At 34.5% G+C, this 15,009-nt stretch overlaps 3 protein-coding genes across 14 annotated transcripts; 1 reads left to right on the forward strand and 2 right to left on the reverse strand.

The window, feature by feature from the left end:
* Window positions 1-434: 434 nt before the first annotated feature.
* Window positions 435-2,900, reverse strand: elgi (E3 ubiquitin-protein ligase NRDP1 elgi). 4 transcript variants are annotated; one of them, XM_034322142.2, is made up of 3 exons: window positions 2,004-2,900; window positions 969-1,556; window positions 435-901 (listed from the first exon to the last, which is right to left on the reverse strand). In XM_034322142.2, the coding sequence occupies exons 1-3, from the start codon at window positions 2,091-2,093 to the stop codon at window positions 632-634; spliced, it is 948 nt and encodes a 315-aa protein (XP_034178033.1). In that variant the 5' UTR covers window positions 2,094-2,900; the 3' UTR covers window positions 435-631. The 4 variants fall into 4 exon arrangements, with proteins under 4 accessions (XP_034178033.1, XP_034178025.1, XP_034178042.1 ...); XM_034322134.2 differs by having other exon boundaries at window positions 969-1,574; XM_034322151.2 differs by having other exon boundaries at window positions 969-1,582.
* Window positions 2,901-3,071: 171 nt separating this feature from the next.
* LOC117603089 (peptide transporter family 1) lies at window positions 3,072-11,612 on the forward strand. Of its 7 annotated transcripts, none has more exons than XM_034321857.2 (10): window positions 3,072-3,172; window positions 4,500-4,540; window positions 6,986-7,064; window positions 7,611-7,842; window positions 7,933-8,204; window positions 8,265-8,347; window positions 8,417-8,830; window positions 8,908-9,130; window positions 9,211-9,803; window positions 9,878-11,612. In XM_034321857.2, the coding sequence occupies exons 1-10, from the start codon at window positions 3,136-3,138 to the stop codon at window positions 10,046-10,048; spliced, it is 2,145 nt and encodes a 714-aa protein (XP_034177748.2). In that variant the 5' UTR covers window positions 3,072-3,135; the 3' UTR covers window positions 10,049-11,612. The 7 variants fall into 7 exon arrangements, with proteins under 7 accessions (XP_034177748.2, XP_034177767.2, XP_034177775.2 ...); XM_034321876.2 differs by having other exon boundaries at window positions 3,080-3,172; window positions 6,986-7,068; XM_034321884.2 differs by lacking the exons at window positions 3,072-3,172; window positions 4,500-4,540 and adding an exon at window positions 5,999-6,140 and having other exon boundaries at window positions 6,986-7,068.
* Window positions 10,819-14,967, reverse strand: LOC117603185 (uncharacterized). 3 transcript variants are annotated; one of them, XM_034322074.2, is made up of 7 exons: window positions 14,831-14,967; window positions 13,310-14,008; window positions 12,997-13,230; window positions 12,852-12,918; window positions 12,619-12,780; window positions 12,344-12,449; window positions 10,819-12,265 (listed from the first exon to the last, which is right to left on the reverse strand). In XM_034322074.2, exons 1-7 carry the CDS (start codon window positions 14,922-14,924, stop codon window positions 12,173-12,175), a joined length of 1,455 nt encoding a protein of 484 aa, XP_034177965.2. In that variant the 5' UTR covers window positions 14,925-14,967; the 3' UTR covers window positions 10,819-12,172. The 3 variants fall into 3 exon arrangements, with proteins under 3 accessions (XP_034177965.2, XP_034177975.2, XP_034177983.2); XM_034322084.2 differs by lacking the exon at window positions 14,831-14,967 and adding an exon at window positions 14,144-14,233; XM_034322092.2 differs by lacking the exon at window positions 14,831-14,967 and adding an exon at window positions 14,127-14,180.
* Between the last annotated feature and the right edge of the window lie 42 nt (window positions 14,968-15,009).

Here is a 15,009-nt window from a genome sequence, read left to right on the forward strand (position 1 = left end):
TTTATTAAAATCATATAAATAACGTTTAGACAAAAAGTAATCATTCTTTTCTCTAACATCTGATACTCATCCTCCAAAACACATTTAAACCTTAATAGTAGTAATTACCATATTGATAATTTCTATGTTTTTTGTTTCTTATTTGTCTAAAGCATTATAATAAAACACTTACAGACTTCTATATATGTAAAAACTTTCCTGAAATAGTTGACAAATAGTTGGTTTATCAAATCTCATGAAGAGAAACTCAGATTCATAGAAAGGAAGGTACAATGAATTATTCAAGCCAACTAAAACCTGGTTACTATTTATCACGCAATTTCAGGAACTTTCTCAATGAAATAGTATATCACAGTGTAAAGATCCAGACATTCAATTAGATTTTTGTTTGTGGCAATTGTGTCTGTACAATTGTTTATCACAAAAGGCATGTCGTTTGTTCATTTCAATACTTTTGAAAAAATATCCTGCATTAGTAATTGCAAGATACGTTATGCGAATATCCTAGTATCTGCACATAAGTACAAAGATATTCCATACACCTTGAATATTAATCATGGTGAATATAACAAACAACAGAATAAATGAATTTTAAAATATCTTGGCATGCATAGAACATTGGTATAAAATTTTATTCTATGCCATGTGCAAAAATCATCACTAATCCAGGTTCAACCATCATATCTTCTGGCATGTGTGTATTATCGCAATAAAGAACTAACACTGCTTGCTTTCCTGGAACTCTTTTGCAAACATAATTATCATACTGGCGTCTAGAATTCTGTCTTGTTTCAAGAGAATTTAAGCCTGGAGGCCACTTTCTTTCATGACAATTCTCCATTAGTTCGTCGATCACATGTGGTGGACAATTATATTCTGACAAAGTTCTCTTTATCATTGTCTACAATATTATGTTTCATTAATTACTAGAATTGATTAACAGTACATCAAACAATAAATTACAATACCTGTAACAATTCATCGGGTGTGGAAATCATTCCTCCCCATCTGGTCACCCTTGCTCTGGGAAGAGTAGCAGACCATCTTACAACTTCATCCCTTTCCATTTGATCAGCAATAGCTCGCATTGCAGGATTTGAAACTCTCAAAGCTCTCATAAAATCTTTTAGAAGATGTATTTCCCTTTTATGCTCATTTATTTGAAGCTGCTGTTCACCTAATTCACGCTTCATGTCAGCTAGCTTTTGTTGTTGAGAATGTATGATGTTTCTAAGTTCTCTTACACAATTATGATCTTTTAGTTCATTCTTGGGAATGATGAGACTGCATCCTTGTTCACAAAGCATCGGTCTCTTAGGGTTATATTCACATTGCTCCAAATGTGACACTAAACTATCAAGCTTGACTACTACTTGACATCCATACATAATATTATCACAACTAATGCACAGACGAGCCAACAAATTTCGAAGAATTCTTGGAACTGCTCTGAGCTGAGCAGATGTGATTGGTGTACGATCCAAGGGGCAGGTAGGTTGTCTGTTTATCCATTCATTAATGCACGTACGACAAAAGGCATGTTCACATACAGGTGCCTGTAACATATTGCTCACCTACCAGTCTTTAAGCCAAACTAAATATTTTACAAAACTTTTATTAGTATATTTAAACATACATAATAAATATACATTAACATCCTCTATAATTTGCAAAATACATTTATTTACATTTATTTCATTTACAAGGATAAATAAGACTGTACTATCACTTTGACAGTAGGAAAGTTGTAAAAAATTTAACCAATTATTTGACATTATGAATGAAAATTGTAATATTTTCTAAAATATAAATCATGATATTTAAGGCAATAAATGAAAGCAATAATTGACATCATTCGGCAAATATTTTGAAAGAATCAATGAGAGGTGTAGGAATATTATGAAGAAAAAAAGATAGAAGAAAAGTAAGGTTAGTTTTGCGTAAACGCACAAAACTGGTTCATTGGGGACATTCAATCGTTAATGAGTAAAACAGAATAATACCTGGACAGGATCCTCTAGAACTCCGGAACATATCGGGCAAACAAGTTCTTCGTCAACTTCGCCCTGAAATCGGTTCACATCGAACCCCATAATGTGAACTCGAAATAATACTCGTCTCTACACGCAATGACGAGCCTTTCCTGTAAAACGTGAATCCAAACTCACAAATTAGATGGCGTTCGACGTGAAAGCTCCAGAAGTATACCGTTACTTTTCGCAAGTAACATGCAACCTGTCGATAGTCATTTCGGTGTAAACGAATCAACACATCACAGTTCTATTACGACGAAATTTAATGATATTATAAAATACAATTATCCATTATTGTAAACTATTGTAACCCTCTCCCAGTTCAACTTCCCTTACACAATCACACGTTCAAACTTTCATTGTTTCTTTCGATGCGCCCAATCTCGAATGCCGGCCGACTTATAAATTAATTTTATTATTTTAAATAAATATAAAGTATCGATGTATTTTATCGATCAATTAGAACATACTGCTGGAATTTAAGTACATAAGTAAAAACATTGTATTATGTTATCATTAATTGTAATTGTTTTGTTATTTAGAACTTATATCTACTGATAAATATTACACGTTTATCTGGAATACAAATTTTTAATAAAATTCATCAATTCGGGGATTCCATTACCGGAAGTATTAAGATCGATATCCGTTAAATGCGTAGAATTTTAAAAAGAATATTTCAAAAGAATATTTGTACACATGATTCAATAAATTATTTTAATTGAACTACTTCACTTATATTTTCCTTGCGAACGTCAATACTAATAGATATATCTTGAATGTCTTGATTATACAGAAAATAAATTATTTAAAACCTACACTTTTGATAACGCATTGCGTCGTCTTCGTTGCCATTAATAAATTTATTTCATCTTGTTTTTTGCGGTTTGAACCTAAAGAAGACTTCTCTAATTTACAAAGTATGTTTTAAACAATTTCGACCCTATCAAACCTGATAAACGGCTCCGGAATTAATTGTTAGCTTGCATGTTTCGACTGATAAGAGCAGATAATCATAAGAAGGTAACACAATTGAGAAATTGAAGCAGTATCCCAGTTAACGTTATAGGAACAGGTTCGTTTTATCATTCGACAGGCGAATATGGACGAAAGAAAAGCTTCTATCAACGAAATACGAGGTATTCCGCGCATGTTTAACAAACATTCTCTTAGTTTTACTTTACTATTCGATCAATTTAATTCTCGAAATTATACAATAGTATGTATTATTTCTTCTTTACTTTTTTTTTTCAAAAAGCAACTATTTACACTCGAAGAAATTGATACGAATTTCATGGTGAATAACAAAATCACATGAAATCACATGAAATACTTTCTTTACAATTAGTATTCAATAATTCCGACATATTATCTCATTTTAAATGAGAACGAAAATTTTCATATCTTCGACCTGTTGTGTAAGCGGCAATTACGAACTATATCGTGATAAAAATTTTACTTCGAATCATCGCCTCAATGCTGAAGCACAAAATGATTAATACTAAAACACCATAGTTTCTGAAACTTTTCCTAATTAGTATAATTATTTGGCTAAATTTGTAAGGAGAGTGATCGATAACCCCTACAGCAGTCAACACGCTAAACAGCAAAGTCATCAATGAACCTTAACGCGATATTTGGGAGAGCAACTCGGGTCAAATCGTCTTTCTCTCGATGTCTAATTGGACCGTGACCTAATTCGGAAGCAACAAATTACCATAGTGACTTAAATATTAATGACTGACGTAACAGATTACTTTCTACTAGCGTTCCTCGTACGATGACAATAATAGCCAGTTCTTTAACCCCGTTGTATTGTGATTACTATAACACCAGGGATTGCTTATAGCTTCTTATAGACTCTTCTTAAAGAGGATTCCTTTCTTCTCTTTCGTTCCTCTTAGATTTCAAAACTTAATAGTTTTTTTAATAAAACGATCAATCTGCTTGGAATTGACTGATCTATATCATCAACGTAGGAAGATATAAGCGATGAGCATTCCTGGAAAGGCTTCCACTTTTAAATTATTTTATAATCTAGTGGATTAGCATACATTTATTCCAATCAACTGGAACAACAATGTAATAATTATTCGAATGGCGTGCAAGGATTAATTGAATTCGGTATGCGTCAAGGTACGAGTGCCATTTACTCGTTAGCTCGTTATTGCTTGATTAACAAATGTCGATTGTTAAGAATGTCCGTTTGTATCGATGAAAACTCGTTTTATACACGTGACAGCGAACCGTAAACGAGTATAAAACTACGTCGTCATACCTCCACAAACGCACACGATTAAATTATTGAAATTAAGTACAAAGTTGTATTCAACGATGGTAATAAACAATTACAAACGACACGTTGAGATGATTGTACTCATTCTAAACTAAAAAATGCTTGGTAATAGGATGAATGTATAATTGTACCAGACACACGTTATCAATCTCTATTCTACTGTTTTTCAGATCATCCGGACAATAAGAGTGACATGGAGAAAAATCAAAAGGTAAACATTTACTTATCGTTATCAAGGAATAATTATCTATATACCTAGTAATGATAATGGTATCATTTTCTTATCCAATATATTGTCATAGTTGTCATTTTCGTGGAAAAAAAATTTTTCGTAAAAAAAAGAAATTAATTAATTAGATAATTACATTGAAATTATGCTCATCTTACCATCCCGATCGATTCAGCTTTCACTGTGAAAAAATCATTTTCGTTAACTAAATGATATGCGAATAAATTATGCTCAGTTGACCAACAGAGTTACTTACACTTTCACTAAATTAATTGAATCTACACGCGTGTCCATGTAAGGCCATTCAAGAATAAAAATTCCTCTTCATCGGGAGGATTGTTGTCGGTTTACTTAAAAAATGAAAGTCCCATGTGGCTTGTGCAAATCCATTCACCAAGATACTTGTTCAATATCGTAAGTCACGCCCCTGCGAAATGGACCAGTTTTATAAAATAGTGTCGTTGCTCCTTGAGCGGAATTGAGATCAGATTTCACTTTTTTTTTCCCGGATTTGCATCGAAACAGTAATCGGTCGTCGCATAGGATATCCAATTAAAATATATTGATTTTGACACAAAATCTTTCGCAATCGTATTCTCGCGACATTCGTTATCGTTGTATGTATCTGAAGAAAATGATTTTTAATCGTTCTTTATCGCTGACACAGCATTACAAATTATCTTTGCGAGTAAGCATAAATGAAAATTGTAGATTAATATTGTTTCCCATCTGAAACAAAAATATGTATTTTACTAGAAATTGAACTATGAATCCTCTATGTTCGAATTATCTTAATCCAGTTCCTCGTTATCTTTTTATATCATATTAGTAAAAATTTTTCTAATTTGATATAAAAGGAATTTCTTTCGCATTATGATCTACCAAAGATAATACGATACTATTATGATTTATTGCACGTAATAAAAAAGTGGGATCTTATGAAGTATTATATTAATCGTAATGATTATTGAATGAAAGGAAATTGTACAAGGTTACGAGGAAATATACATACATAATTTTCAGATAGACAATCGTGAAGCTGTGCACGGTTTGAAGCCATTTCATAGAAACTATCGCGCCATTAGTATTTCGTCATGACTGATTCGATTGTGGCTTAGACGTAACTGAGCCGTGATTTCGATTTGATACTTTCACATTGTTCTAAATATGTATAGAGTACACTCTACGTAACAATCTTCACTGCCATCGTCGCGGTCTTAATCGTAATACTTACATATCGTAGGTAGGCTACGCGAAAGTTAACAGTGCGGTTCTGTCTCCCAACCGGGACGAACGTGTCGCTCTCACAAATAGAGATATCGACTTAGATATCTTGGTCGATTAGCGATCTACACGCGGCGCTGCTCGATACTATCGTTTTTCACGTAAAACCGCCGTTTCTGTCGATACATAATTACACTCGATACTCTTCATAATTTTGTTCGATTATCATGTCAATCGTGTCAACGTCGGTCGTATCCTGTGAATTTTCATTTAGCGTTTAACCTGAGTTTTACTGTGACTAGTACGATTTCGTGTAAAATTACCAGGCAGAATGATCGAGGGTAATACAGAAAGAGAGGTAGGAATTCAAACGGAATTTGCTTTACTATATTTCGGTAAGATCATTGTCGATTTCGACATCGATTCGATAAAAATTCGATTTCAGAATGTCTCGATGCAATGAAACCGATCATTTGACGAACTGACATATTGATTTTCAAATAATAATAACAGGTTTACCACGTTATTTACCAGCGTATTATAATGAATTGTTTATCTTGACCTGGTTTGTTTTTCGTGAGAAAACGTGCCTCGATTTTTAAGCTAACCAGCCAGTAATATGTTTTAAACATTATTCAATGAGATACGAAGTCGAGGCGAACGTGATTTAAAAGGCATTTCAATGCAATTCTTTTACCTGTCGTACATGTACTTTCTATGCTCGCTGTTATTTTATTCCTTTACTTAGTTCTTAGTAAAAATGTAAGCAAGACAAGAAGTTTGATAAAACGTTTAAAAGATAACTAGTTTCTTATCGCTTCTAACTGCATTAAAATTGTCAGCTAAACAAATTGAATTGTGAATATACGGAGGAACAAAGTAATTAACTTTTATGTACGTTTTTTAAAAATTTCAACAGGTATCTAACATTTGTTAAATATCACTTGAAAAATAAATTAAAATATTTGCAACACGTCGAACGCTGGCCTTTAAATCGTACGGTATAACCAGTAGCGTAAATAATTGTGGAAATTACGTGGCCTTCGCATTTTACAAGAGGAAAACGAATCCTCTTGATCGACGCTAACGACAACCGTGTTAATTAGGTCAACCTGCATTGTAACTGCCTGCATCCTTTCCGCATTTATTTTGTTGTACTAATCACGTGTAATGTAATTGCTGTCATTTTTTTTTATTTTACAGAAACTCAAGTACCCAAAGGCGGTATTTTTCATCATCAGCAATGAATTCTGCGAGAGATTTTCCTTCTACGGAATCCGTAGTATGTGAGAACTGAACACTCATCTTTATCAACTTTGTAATAATATTTTCAGACTTTGCTTTTAAAGTTTGTTTGAAAAAATTCAGTTCTTTATATTTTCATAAACAGAATTTCCAATGAGCGTCTCATTTCTGTTTTTTTAAGAAGTAATTGTTTGCGCGGGGTGTTGAGGAACACGATTAATTGATAAACGATCTCCGATAACTTGTTTAATTTATAAGGGTTATTAATAGATGTCGTATAAGCTAAATATTTTAAATCGCTGCGATTAAACCGAGAAAGAGTATGAGATAGAAGAAAAGGACGAAGATGGTCGTTTTGCTCAAGGCCTACTAGTTGAATCACTGGTAAAGCCATTTAAAAAGTATATGTCTTACAATTTTGATGCAGAGTTAGAATATTTTAGACATTGTATAATATATATTTTTATGAATAATATCGCGAGTTAACTACTTGTGTTTTAACCAGTTGTTCTTTAACACCCTGTACAGTTATTTCCTCAATATAGATATAACCGATATAACGTTGAACAATTTATTTGTTTAGCCATATTAACGCTGTATCTTTTGGATTACCTGCATTATAAGAAGGAGACAACCATCACGATATATCACACTTTCACCATGTTGGCATACTTCTTCCCTGTGATTGGAGCGATACTGGCAGACTCATTGTTAGGAAAATTTCGCACCATCTTCTATTTGAGCATCATTTATGCCATAGGACAAATTATTTTCACCATAAGTGCAACACCCGTTGTTTACTCGTTATCGCCAAGGTAAGATTTTTATGAACAGCAATATTTTTCTACTTTAAAGTATTTGCAACTAGCATTTAATTGCGCTTATAAACAATGTAACTTTTGCAGAGAATTTTCAATCGCTGGTCTACTCCTTATAGCCATTGGAACAGGCGGTATAAAAACTTGCGTGGTTGCATTCGGTGGTGACCAATTCGTCTTGCCTCAACAGGAAAGATACCTGTCCACATTCTTCTCCATCTTTTATTTTTCTATCAATTTAGGGTCTCTGATATCCAGCTTCCTTACGCCGGAGCTTCGAACCATTTCCTGTTTCGGTGATAACAACTGTTATTCCTTGGCATTTTTCGTTCCAACCGTTCTTATGCTGTTGTCCCTCGGTAAGTTGAAGTGAAATTTTTTCAAAACGCTATATTATTATTATTTGTTTCTCTTTACAGTGATATTTTTACTGGGTAAACCTTTATACAAAATATTAGAACCAAAAGGCAATGTGATAGTAAACGTTTCCAAGTGTATTTCCGTAAGTGTGATTTGTGTAAGATACTGATAAAGGTTCGTTGATTATTTTTAAATGACATATTTATTTCAGCATGCCATTTACAAGAAGATACGGACGAAAGGAGTGAAAAGGGATCACTGGCTCGATTGCGCGGACGATGAATACGACCGGTCGTTCATAAACGACATTAAATCAGCTTTTCAAGTAATGAAGCTGTTTCTGCCAATACCAATATTTTGGGCACTGTTCGATCAGCAAGGTACTCGATGGACCATGCAAGCAAGAAGAATGAATGGTGAAATCGGAAATTTCATATTGCAACCAGACCAGATGCAAGTGGTTAATCCTTTGTTGGTACTCACTTTCATCCCTTTGTTTGAAATCTGTATTTATCCACTTATGAACAAAATTGGTCTTCGTACACCGCTCAGAAAGCTTACTATTGGGGGTTTATTGGCTTCATTATCGTTCTTTGCGTCGGCTATCGTCGAACTTGAACTTGAGGTACACATAGTGAACACCTTGTAAAAGATAAAATGACAACTTTCTGCTTGAAATACATTTTAAGGTTCTCTTCTTAGAAAACCGATCCTGTTCTGCCTTCGACTGGCGTAGCCCAATTACGACTGTTCAATACTCTTAATTGTCCTGTGGAAATGCAAATCGTCAATGAGTCTCGTTTCGTACTACAAAGTCTTGAAATGTGGGAAAACAAGTACATCCATATGGATTCATCCACGAAAGAATTAAATTACGTAGCAGATTATTCGAAATGCCCCGGTATCAGAAGTTTAAGCAAAAATGGTGCGTTTATTATTTCAAACTTCTTCAACCACGTTTTCTCATTCTGTATTACTATTAACATGCTCAAATGTATGTTTCAGGCAAGATCACAGTAAAAGAAGCCATTGCAAACTCTTGGGTTATTACACCTGAAGGTTTATCGTACAGCTACAAAGATTCGGTGCAAAAATTAGATTCGTTTGAACCTGCTGTGCGAGGACTGATCTATGTGAATTCGCCGGGAAAATCTGTCGATATAGAATTTATAAAAGATGGCACGGTTCTCTTTCGTCTGCCCATAAATAGTACTTCATTTCACGTAACCGAATTTCTAAATATAAAAGTGAATACCTATGATATTCGTATGAACGGTATAGTGAAAAGCAATGTACCGTTCAGAACTGGAGGAGTTTATACATTGGTTGGATATGTTAATGAAAACGAGTCGAATCTTAACGTTATAACCGTAACTGAACCAAATTCGATGCACATATTATGGTTACTACCACAGTATATCATTATTACGATGGGCGAAGTTATGTTTTCAGTGACGGGATTGGAATTTGCCTTCACCCAGGCACCCATCAGTATGAAGTCTTTGTTACAAGCTACCTGGTTGCTCACAACTGCATTCGGGAATCTAATTGTAGTTATTATAACTGTTGCTGGAAGCTCGACATTCTTCAGTCGAATGGTAAGTAAAGATTCTCTGAAAGTGCAGTCAGTATTATGTATATCATATTTAATTATTGCTTTTCTCTTCGTCAGTTTTACGAGTTCATTCTATTTGCTGGACTGATGTTGGTCGCTATATTCATTTTCGCTGTAATGGCATATTTCTATAAATATGTTGAACAACCTGAAGAAGAATCTATTACCGAAGAGATTCATATGGATACGAAGAATGGAGCTGTCAATGAATCTTACAAAGACGACTAAAAGTGTTCAACTGGTTACTGTAAAAATACAATTGCCATCCATGAATAATTGGATGTATCTATAAAAACACTTATCGGGTAAAGCCTGATGATTGAGACGAATTCAAGATCTTCGAATGTAGATCTTTAACGATGCGCTTTACCCTGTTTCAAGGGTAGAAAAATAAATGTGTTCTCCTTGATACAAAACAGAAATATTAAATGAAAACTGAAGATTTATCTGAAATATTTATTATTACAACTTGATATATATATATTATCAAAGTTGAAGATAACACGCCTTCTGTAAATATTCCTGCTGCATTTTATAGGTATAATAAAAACTCAGTTTGTAAATAAAACTGTCGAATATAAGAAGCTTTATGACATATCATTTTAAATATTTTATTTCCTAAAAAAGGTAAAGATTCTTTATAAAATAAATAATTTATTTAATAAAATAATAGTACATCATTTATCATTTATATTTTATACCAGTTTTCAATTAATGGAAGAACAAAAATAATAGTATTAACTTCATATATATATATATAATATTTACGAAACATATGTCGGACATGATCTCGCAATGTTTTCCATTGCGGCTATGCTACAGCCCACAACACATACGATCATGCTACAAATTTTTCTATACAATCGTCTATTTGTACACAGATTGTCCTTTCATAGTGTTTCTCTCTCTATAAAATTTTCACGAATTTATTTTGTGATAGACGATGCGGTGCTGTAAAGGCATTGAAAGGCTAACGATAGGTTCATGCTGTTCACGTGTTTTTTTTTTTCTTTTTCTATTTTTTCCTTTAATTTTCGATCTATGATCGATTATTAAACACAGACGAAATTCTTCAGGAAAATTACTGTTTCTCGTTTTGGCTATTATTATATAGCGTATCTATATAGCATTCCACAGATATTCGAGGATTTATGTAAATAGTAACTCTTATTCGGAGTAAATTACACAGTCGACGCTAAATTACGTGTAATGTGCTCTTCAAGTTTGACAAAATAAATAATCATTTCTATGATAGGCTCTCTTCTTTATCTTACAACTGTTTCTATCGATCAACAGCGTTATAACTGTTATAGAAAAATAAAATACATATTATCGTTTCAAGCCAATAAATTATATGTATGTATATGTATATGTTATATATCGCCTGTGTAAATAGCCAATATTAAAAGGAACAGCTTCTTTGTAACATATGTACAGAGTTTTCGCTTCTTTTTAGGATGATAATATAAATCACAATAATGATGCTAGAAATAACAGTGTAGTACGTAAAACTGAAATCATTCCACATTGTTTCCTAACGTCTGTTAAAATAAGCTAAACGCAACAACATTCAGGGTAAAATATTACCTGTATACAATAAAATTTCGCCTTAATTAAATTTCTTAAATTATCTTAATCGTTTACTTTCCTCCATTTCTCTATTACGTAGATTTATATAGGATTATGTGATTCAATTTTAAGTATACCGTCTAGACAGAATAATAACAGATATTGTAAATTTTTTAAAAATTATGCCAGAAACAAAGGCTCTCCTTGGTCAACTTTCAAACTCCCACCTACTCTGAAGTAAAATATCTTATTTGATGGAATTCAAAGCATAAAATATATATTACTGAAATTTAATAAATAAATATTATGTCTATATATTTAAAAAGAATGAAAATTAGATAAGAAATGATATTGAATGTTAATAGTGTAATATACGATCTCCAATCTGTACCCTTATCTTTGCAAGTGTAACGGTGTGTAGAAAAATAATTGTCAATCATATGGTTAAACCGCACTTGCTATGAAAGTACAAACTATAGTACATCATGGAGCTAAAAAATATGTGTTCTCAAACAAACACGATAGTTCGAAACGAGATAGGAAGGTTCATCGTCTCGCCTGATAAATCTCTTGCACAAAACGCAAATGTAGCCCTAAATATCAGACCCTTAAGTTGATCATTTATATCTTGACTTCCTGCGTCACATAGGTATTAAAGTTGTATACATTTAATATATATATATATGTATATATAGATAAATGTTTTCGATATGGTACATTAACAGTGAGCTAAGCACCAAATAAAAAGATATTCAAATGAAATGTATTCAGGATTTACTGAAACTACATGTGGTCCTCTTCTTTGTTCGTTTGTGCTGGTGTTGCTGGGGTTGGATCGTCGTGGAACAATGGATTCTTCACTTCCATTTCACCAGTCTTGAAAACGAAATTATATGATAAAAAATCTGAAATATGTACGGGACGTTCGATCCTACTGTTACTGAAAATACTTACAGAAGCCAATCCTGGACATTCGTAAACGGTATAGTCTCCTTCTTCGTTTTCCTCCTCACTCTCAGCTTCAGAAATAGAGCCTGGATCTCTGGTTGCAGAAACACGACTACACAAATCATTATTGAACAAACACGCTCTAATTAAAAATAAAAAGAATCACGAAATTTAATGACGTTTCTTCGCTGCTTAACAGATACATTCGTTGACCTAACGAGACGCCTTAGTTGAACAAAACGGAAATGAACATTACCATTATAAATAAAGGATTATCTTACTTTTCCATAGCGATAATTTGTTGTTTCTGATGTTGGAAGTGGTACATCTGAGCAGACTGAGCTAGTCTTTGGTCTCCTGAAGGCGATATCTCTTTGTTTGGACCAGTTACGCCATAAGCTGGGTACTCTATGTCAGCAGCTGCTTTAGCACCTCGTTTCAATCTACAAAAAATTAATATAACATTACATGGTTACGCGAAGAACTCTTTCCTCTGTAATTAATTTCTCTTTACCTGCACCATGTTAAAGCGATCAGTACAAGTGCAAACATTGCTGCCGCACTACAACCAGCAACGATAGCTACAAACATAGAATTATAGAAATATTTTAAAATGTAATTTATAGAAAATCACCGTTCAACCTAACGCATTTGCCTACCAATGAAGTATATATCGTTATTCAAGTCATGATTCACAGGCACAACCAAAGGACTGTACCCTGTCCGTTGTTCCAGCTCCGACAACGTGATCATCGACGTATCCTTAAACTTTGAATCAGCGTTTCTCGTACTTTCTTCGTGTATTGCTTGCGATTTTTCAATCTCACTACTTTCTTGCTCCCATTTTGTTTTGTTTCTACTGGGTTCCTCCATGCTCGACTCATCGTTATCACCTGTTAACACAAATTACCGCGATTACTCCTATGTCATTTAACTTTAGTAAAACTATAACAAACGAGGCACAGCTTTTACCGAAGAAAAAAGGACCGTCCTGATAGTATTTCGGGTTGTTCGGTTTCACCGCGAACGGGTGTCTCTCGTTCAAATCCGAATCGTAGAAATGATAAGTAAATTCTGGAACAGTGGTGTGCGGTTTCTGAACGTTCATATCATTAGCCGCGATCTGTTCGTCGAACGAACCACTGTAACTTCCGTGGTAGCCCAGCAACGGTTCCTCTTTCATCCCTCTGTCAAACTTCCTCTCCTCGTAAGGTATTTCCTTGATTGGTCCATTTTCCTCGTACTCGTAACCCTCGTCCCGATAGTTGACATCATCGTCGTTAATTTTACGGGATAAATAAGGCAGCTTAAACTTGAGATACTCCAACCGATTCAACTCGTCGATCGGTAGATACTGCTCTCTTTCTTCGGGAAGTTCGTTGATCGGCTCGTTGTATCGCGTTTGCCTGAGATTCCATTCTTTCGCCTTCTTCTTCCTGAGAATCTCAGCCAAGATCGCCTTGTCGGTTAAAACGTTCAGGAGATCCCTTTCCTTCTGACGACGCGAGTCCAGGTGATGCTTCTTGTGAGACGGGTTCCCTATCAACGGGGAGAAGATGGGAGCTCTATGGGGATGCTGCTGATGATGATTTTGCGACTCGATCAGGTCGATCAGTTTCCGGGCACGATATTCCATCAACGCGATATTTTCCGGACTTTCGGGGACTTCATCTGAAAATCAAGTTACTTTCGTTATTTATAGTGCAAGTGTTTAAAATGTAATTCTTCTTTTTAGAGGCAGAACATGTTGAATCCCAAAAGCTTAATAAACTTCCAATTTAGTATTTACTCGAAAAAATTAATCACATTTCGTTTAAACACCTCGAAACCTGCAGCTAAGAAAACAAGCAGAATTGAACTAAAGAAAACTAATTATACGGTGGCTACGCGTTATCATCTCATTTCCTGGTGATACGGTAAGATGATAAGTAAGCAGTTAACAGGCCTCCTCTACCCACAATAATTTCATTGCGGTTCGTAATTTATATCCTGTACAGAAACGTGAGTTTATTCGAAGTAAACATTCATCATAATGTATAAATAGATTTTCTCATCGAATGAATTTTAAATATAATTTAAAAAAGAACCATATCTATAGAGGAAGCATATGCAAAGGTGTAACGAACACGAAACACCGCTGATAAACATCGGAACTCAATTTAATCGTTTTCGACACGAAGAAAGGATAAAAGTTTCGCGATGAATACGTGGAATCGAGTGGAAAATAGAGAATGAAAGGAACGGAAAACGATCGATTATTACGCGGTGACGACGAGGTAAGGAGCGTTGAATTTTCCAAGTCGGTTTCATCGCGAATACAAATAAACTCGATTGAAATCGACAAGTAGACAATAGGGGAAAAGCGAAGAAAGAAGGTCATGAACGTGTATTATCGGGAAGAGGGAGAGACCGATGTACAATCCTTTTTGTGGGTACAGTGTCATTAACCCTGTATGAAAGCAGTGTTTTCGAACGTCGACGTTAAACGCTCACCTCGATAGAAATCCAATTCACCGGTGGATAGGCTGATGAGAACGCAGCAGGGTAGCAGCAGCCATGTACAGGTACAAAGGGTCGGTGTCATCATCACCGTTCCAACTGGCAGGTGTCGGCCAGGTGTGGTATCCACAGGTTTTTATCGTCGTCGTCCCGTCCGTCGTGGTTCCATATGT

The sequence above is a fragment of the Osmia lignaria genome, chromosome 9, assembly GCF_051020975.1.
Source record: "Osmia lignaria lignaria isolate PbOS001 chromosome 9, iyOsmLign1, whole genome shotgun sequence".
Lineage (NCBI taxonomy): Eukaryota > Metazoa > Arthropoda > Insecta > Hymenoptera > Megachilidae > Osmia > Osmia lignaria.

Bases quoted from the DNA above. Each gene is read 5' to 3' on its own strand.
- elgi (XM_034322134.2), bottom strand. From the start codon at position 2,093: ATGGGGTTCGATGTGAACCGATTTCAGGGCGAAGTTGACGAAGAACTT. The intron at 1,575-2,003 runs GTATTATTCTGT...AAAGACTGGTAG, and splicing joins TTCTAGAGGATCCTGTCCAG to GTGAGCAATATGTTACAGGC. The intron at 902-968 runs GTATTGTAATTT...ATAATATTGTAG, and splicing joins CACCCGATGAATTGTTACAG to ACAATGATAAAGAGAACTTT.
- LOC117603089 (XM_034321857.2), top strand. From the start codon at position 3,136: ATGGACGAAAGAAAAGCTTCTATCAACGAAATACGAG. The intron at 4,541-6,985 runs GTAAACATTTAC...TTTATTTTACAG, and splicing joins ACATGGAGAAAAATCAAAAG to AAACTCAAGTACCCAAAGGC. The intron at 8,348-8,416 runs GTAAGTGTGATT...TATTTATTTCAG, and splicing joins ACGTTTCCAAGTGTATTTCC to CATGCCATTTACAAGAAGAT.
- LOC117603185 (XM_034322074.2), bottom strand. From the start codon at position 14,924: ATGATGACACCGACCCTTTGTACCTGTACATGGCTGCTGCTACCCTGC. The intron at 13,231-13,309 runs GTAAAAGCTGTG...TTGTGTTAACAG, and splicing joins GGACGGTCCTTTTTTCTTCG to GTGATAACGATGAGTCGAGC. The intron at 12,781-12,851 runs GTAAAGAGAAAT...AATTTTTTGTAG, and splicing joins ATCGCTTTAACATGGTGCAG to ATTGAAACGAGGTGCTAAAG.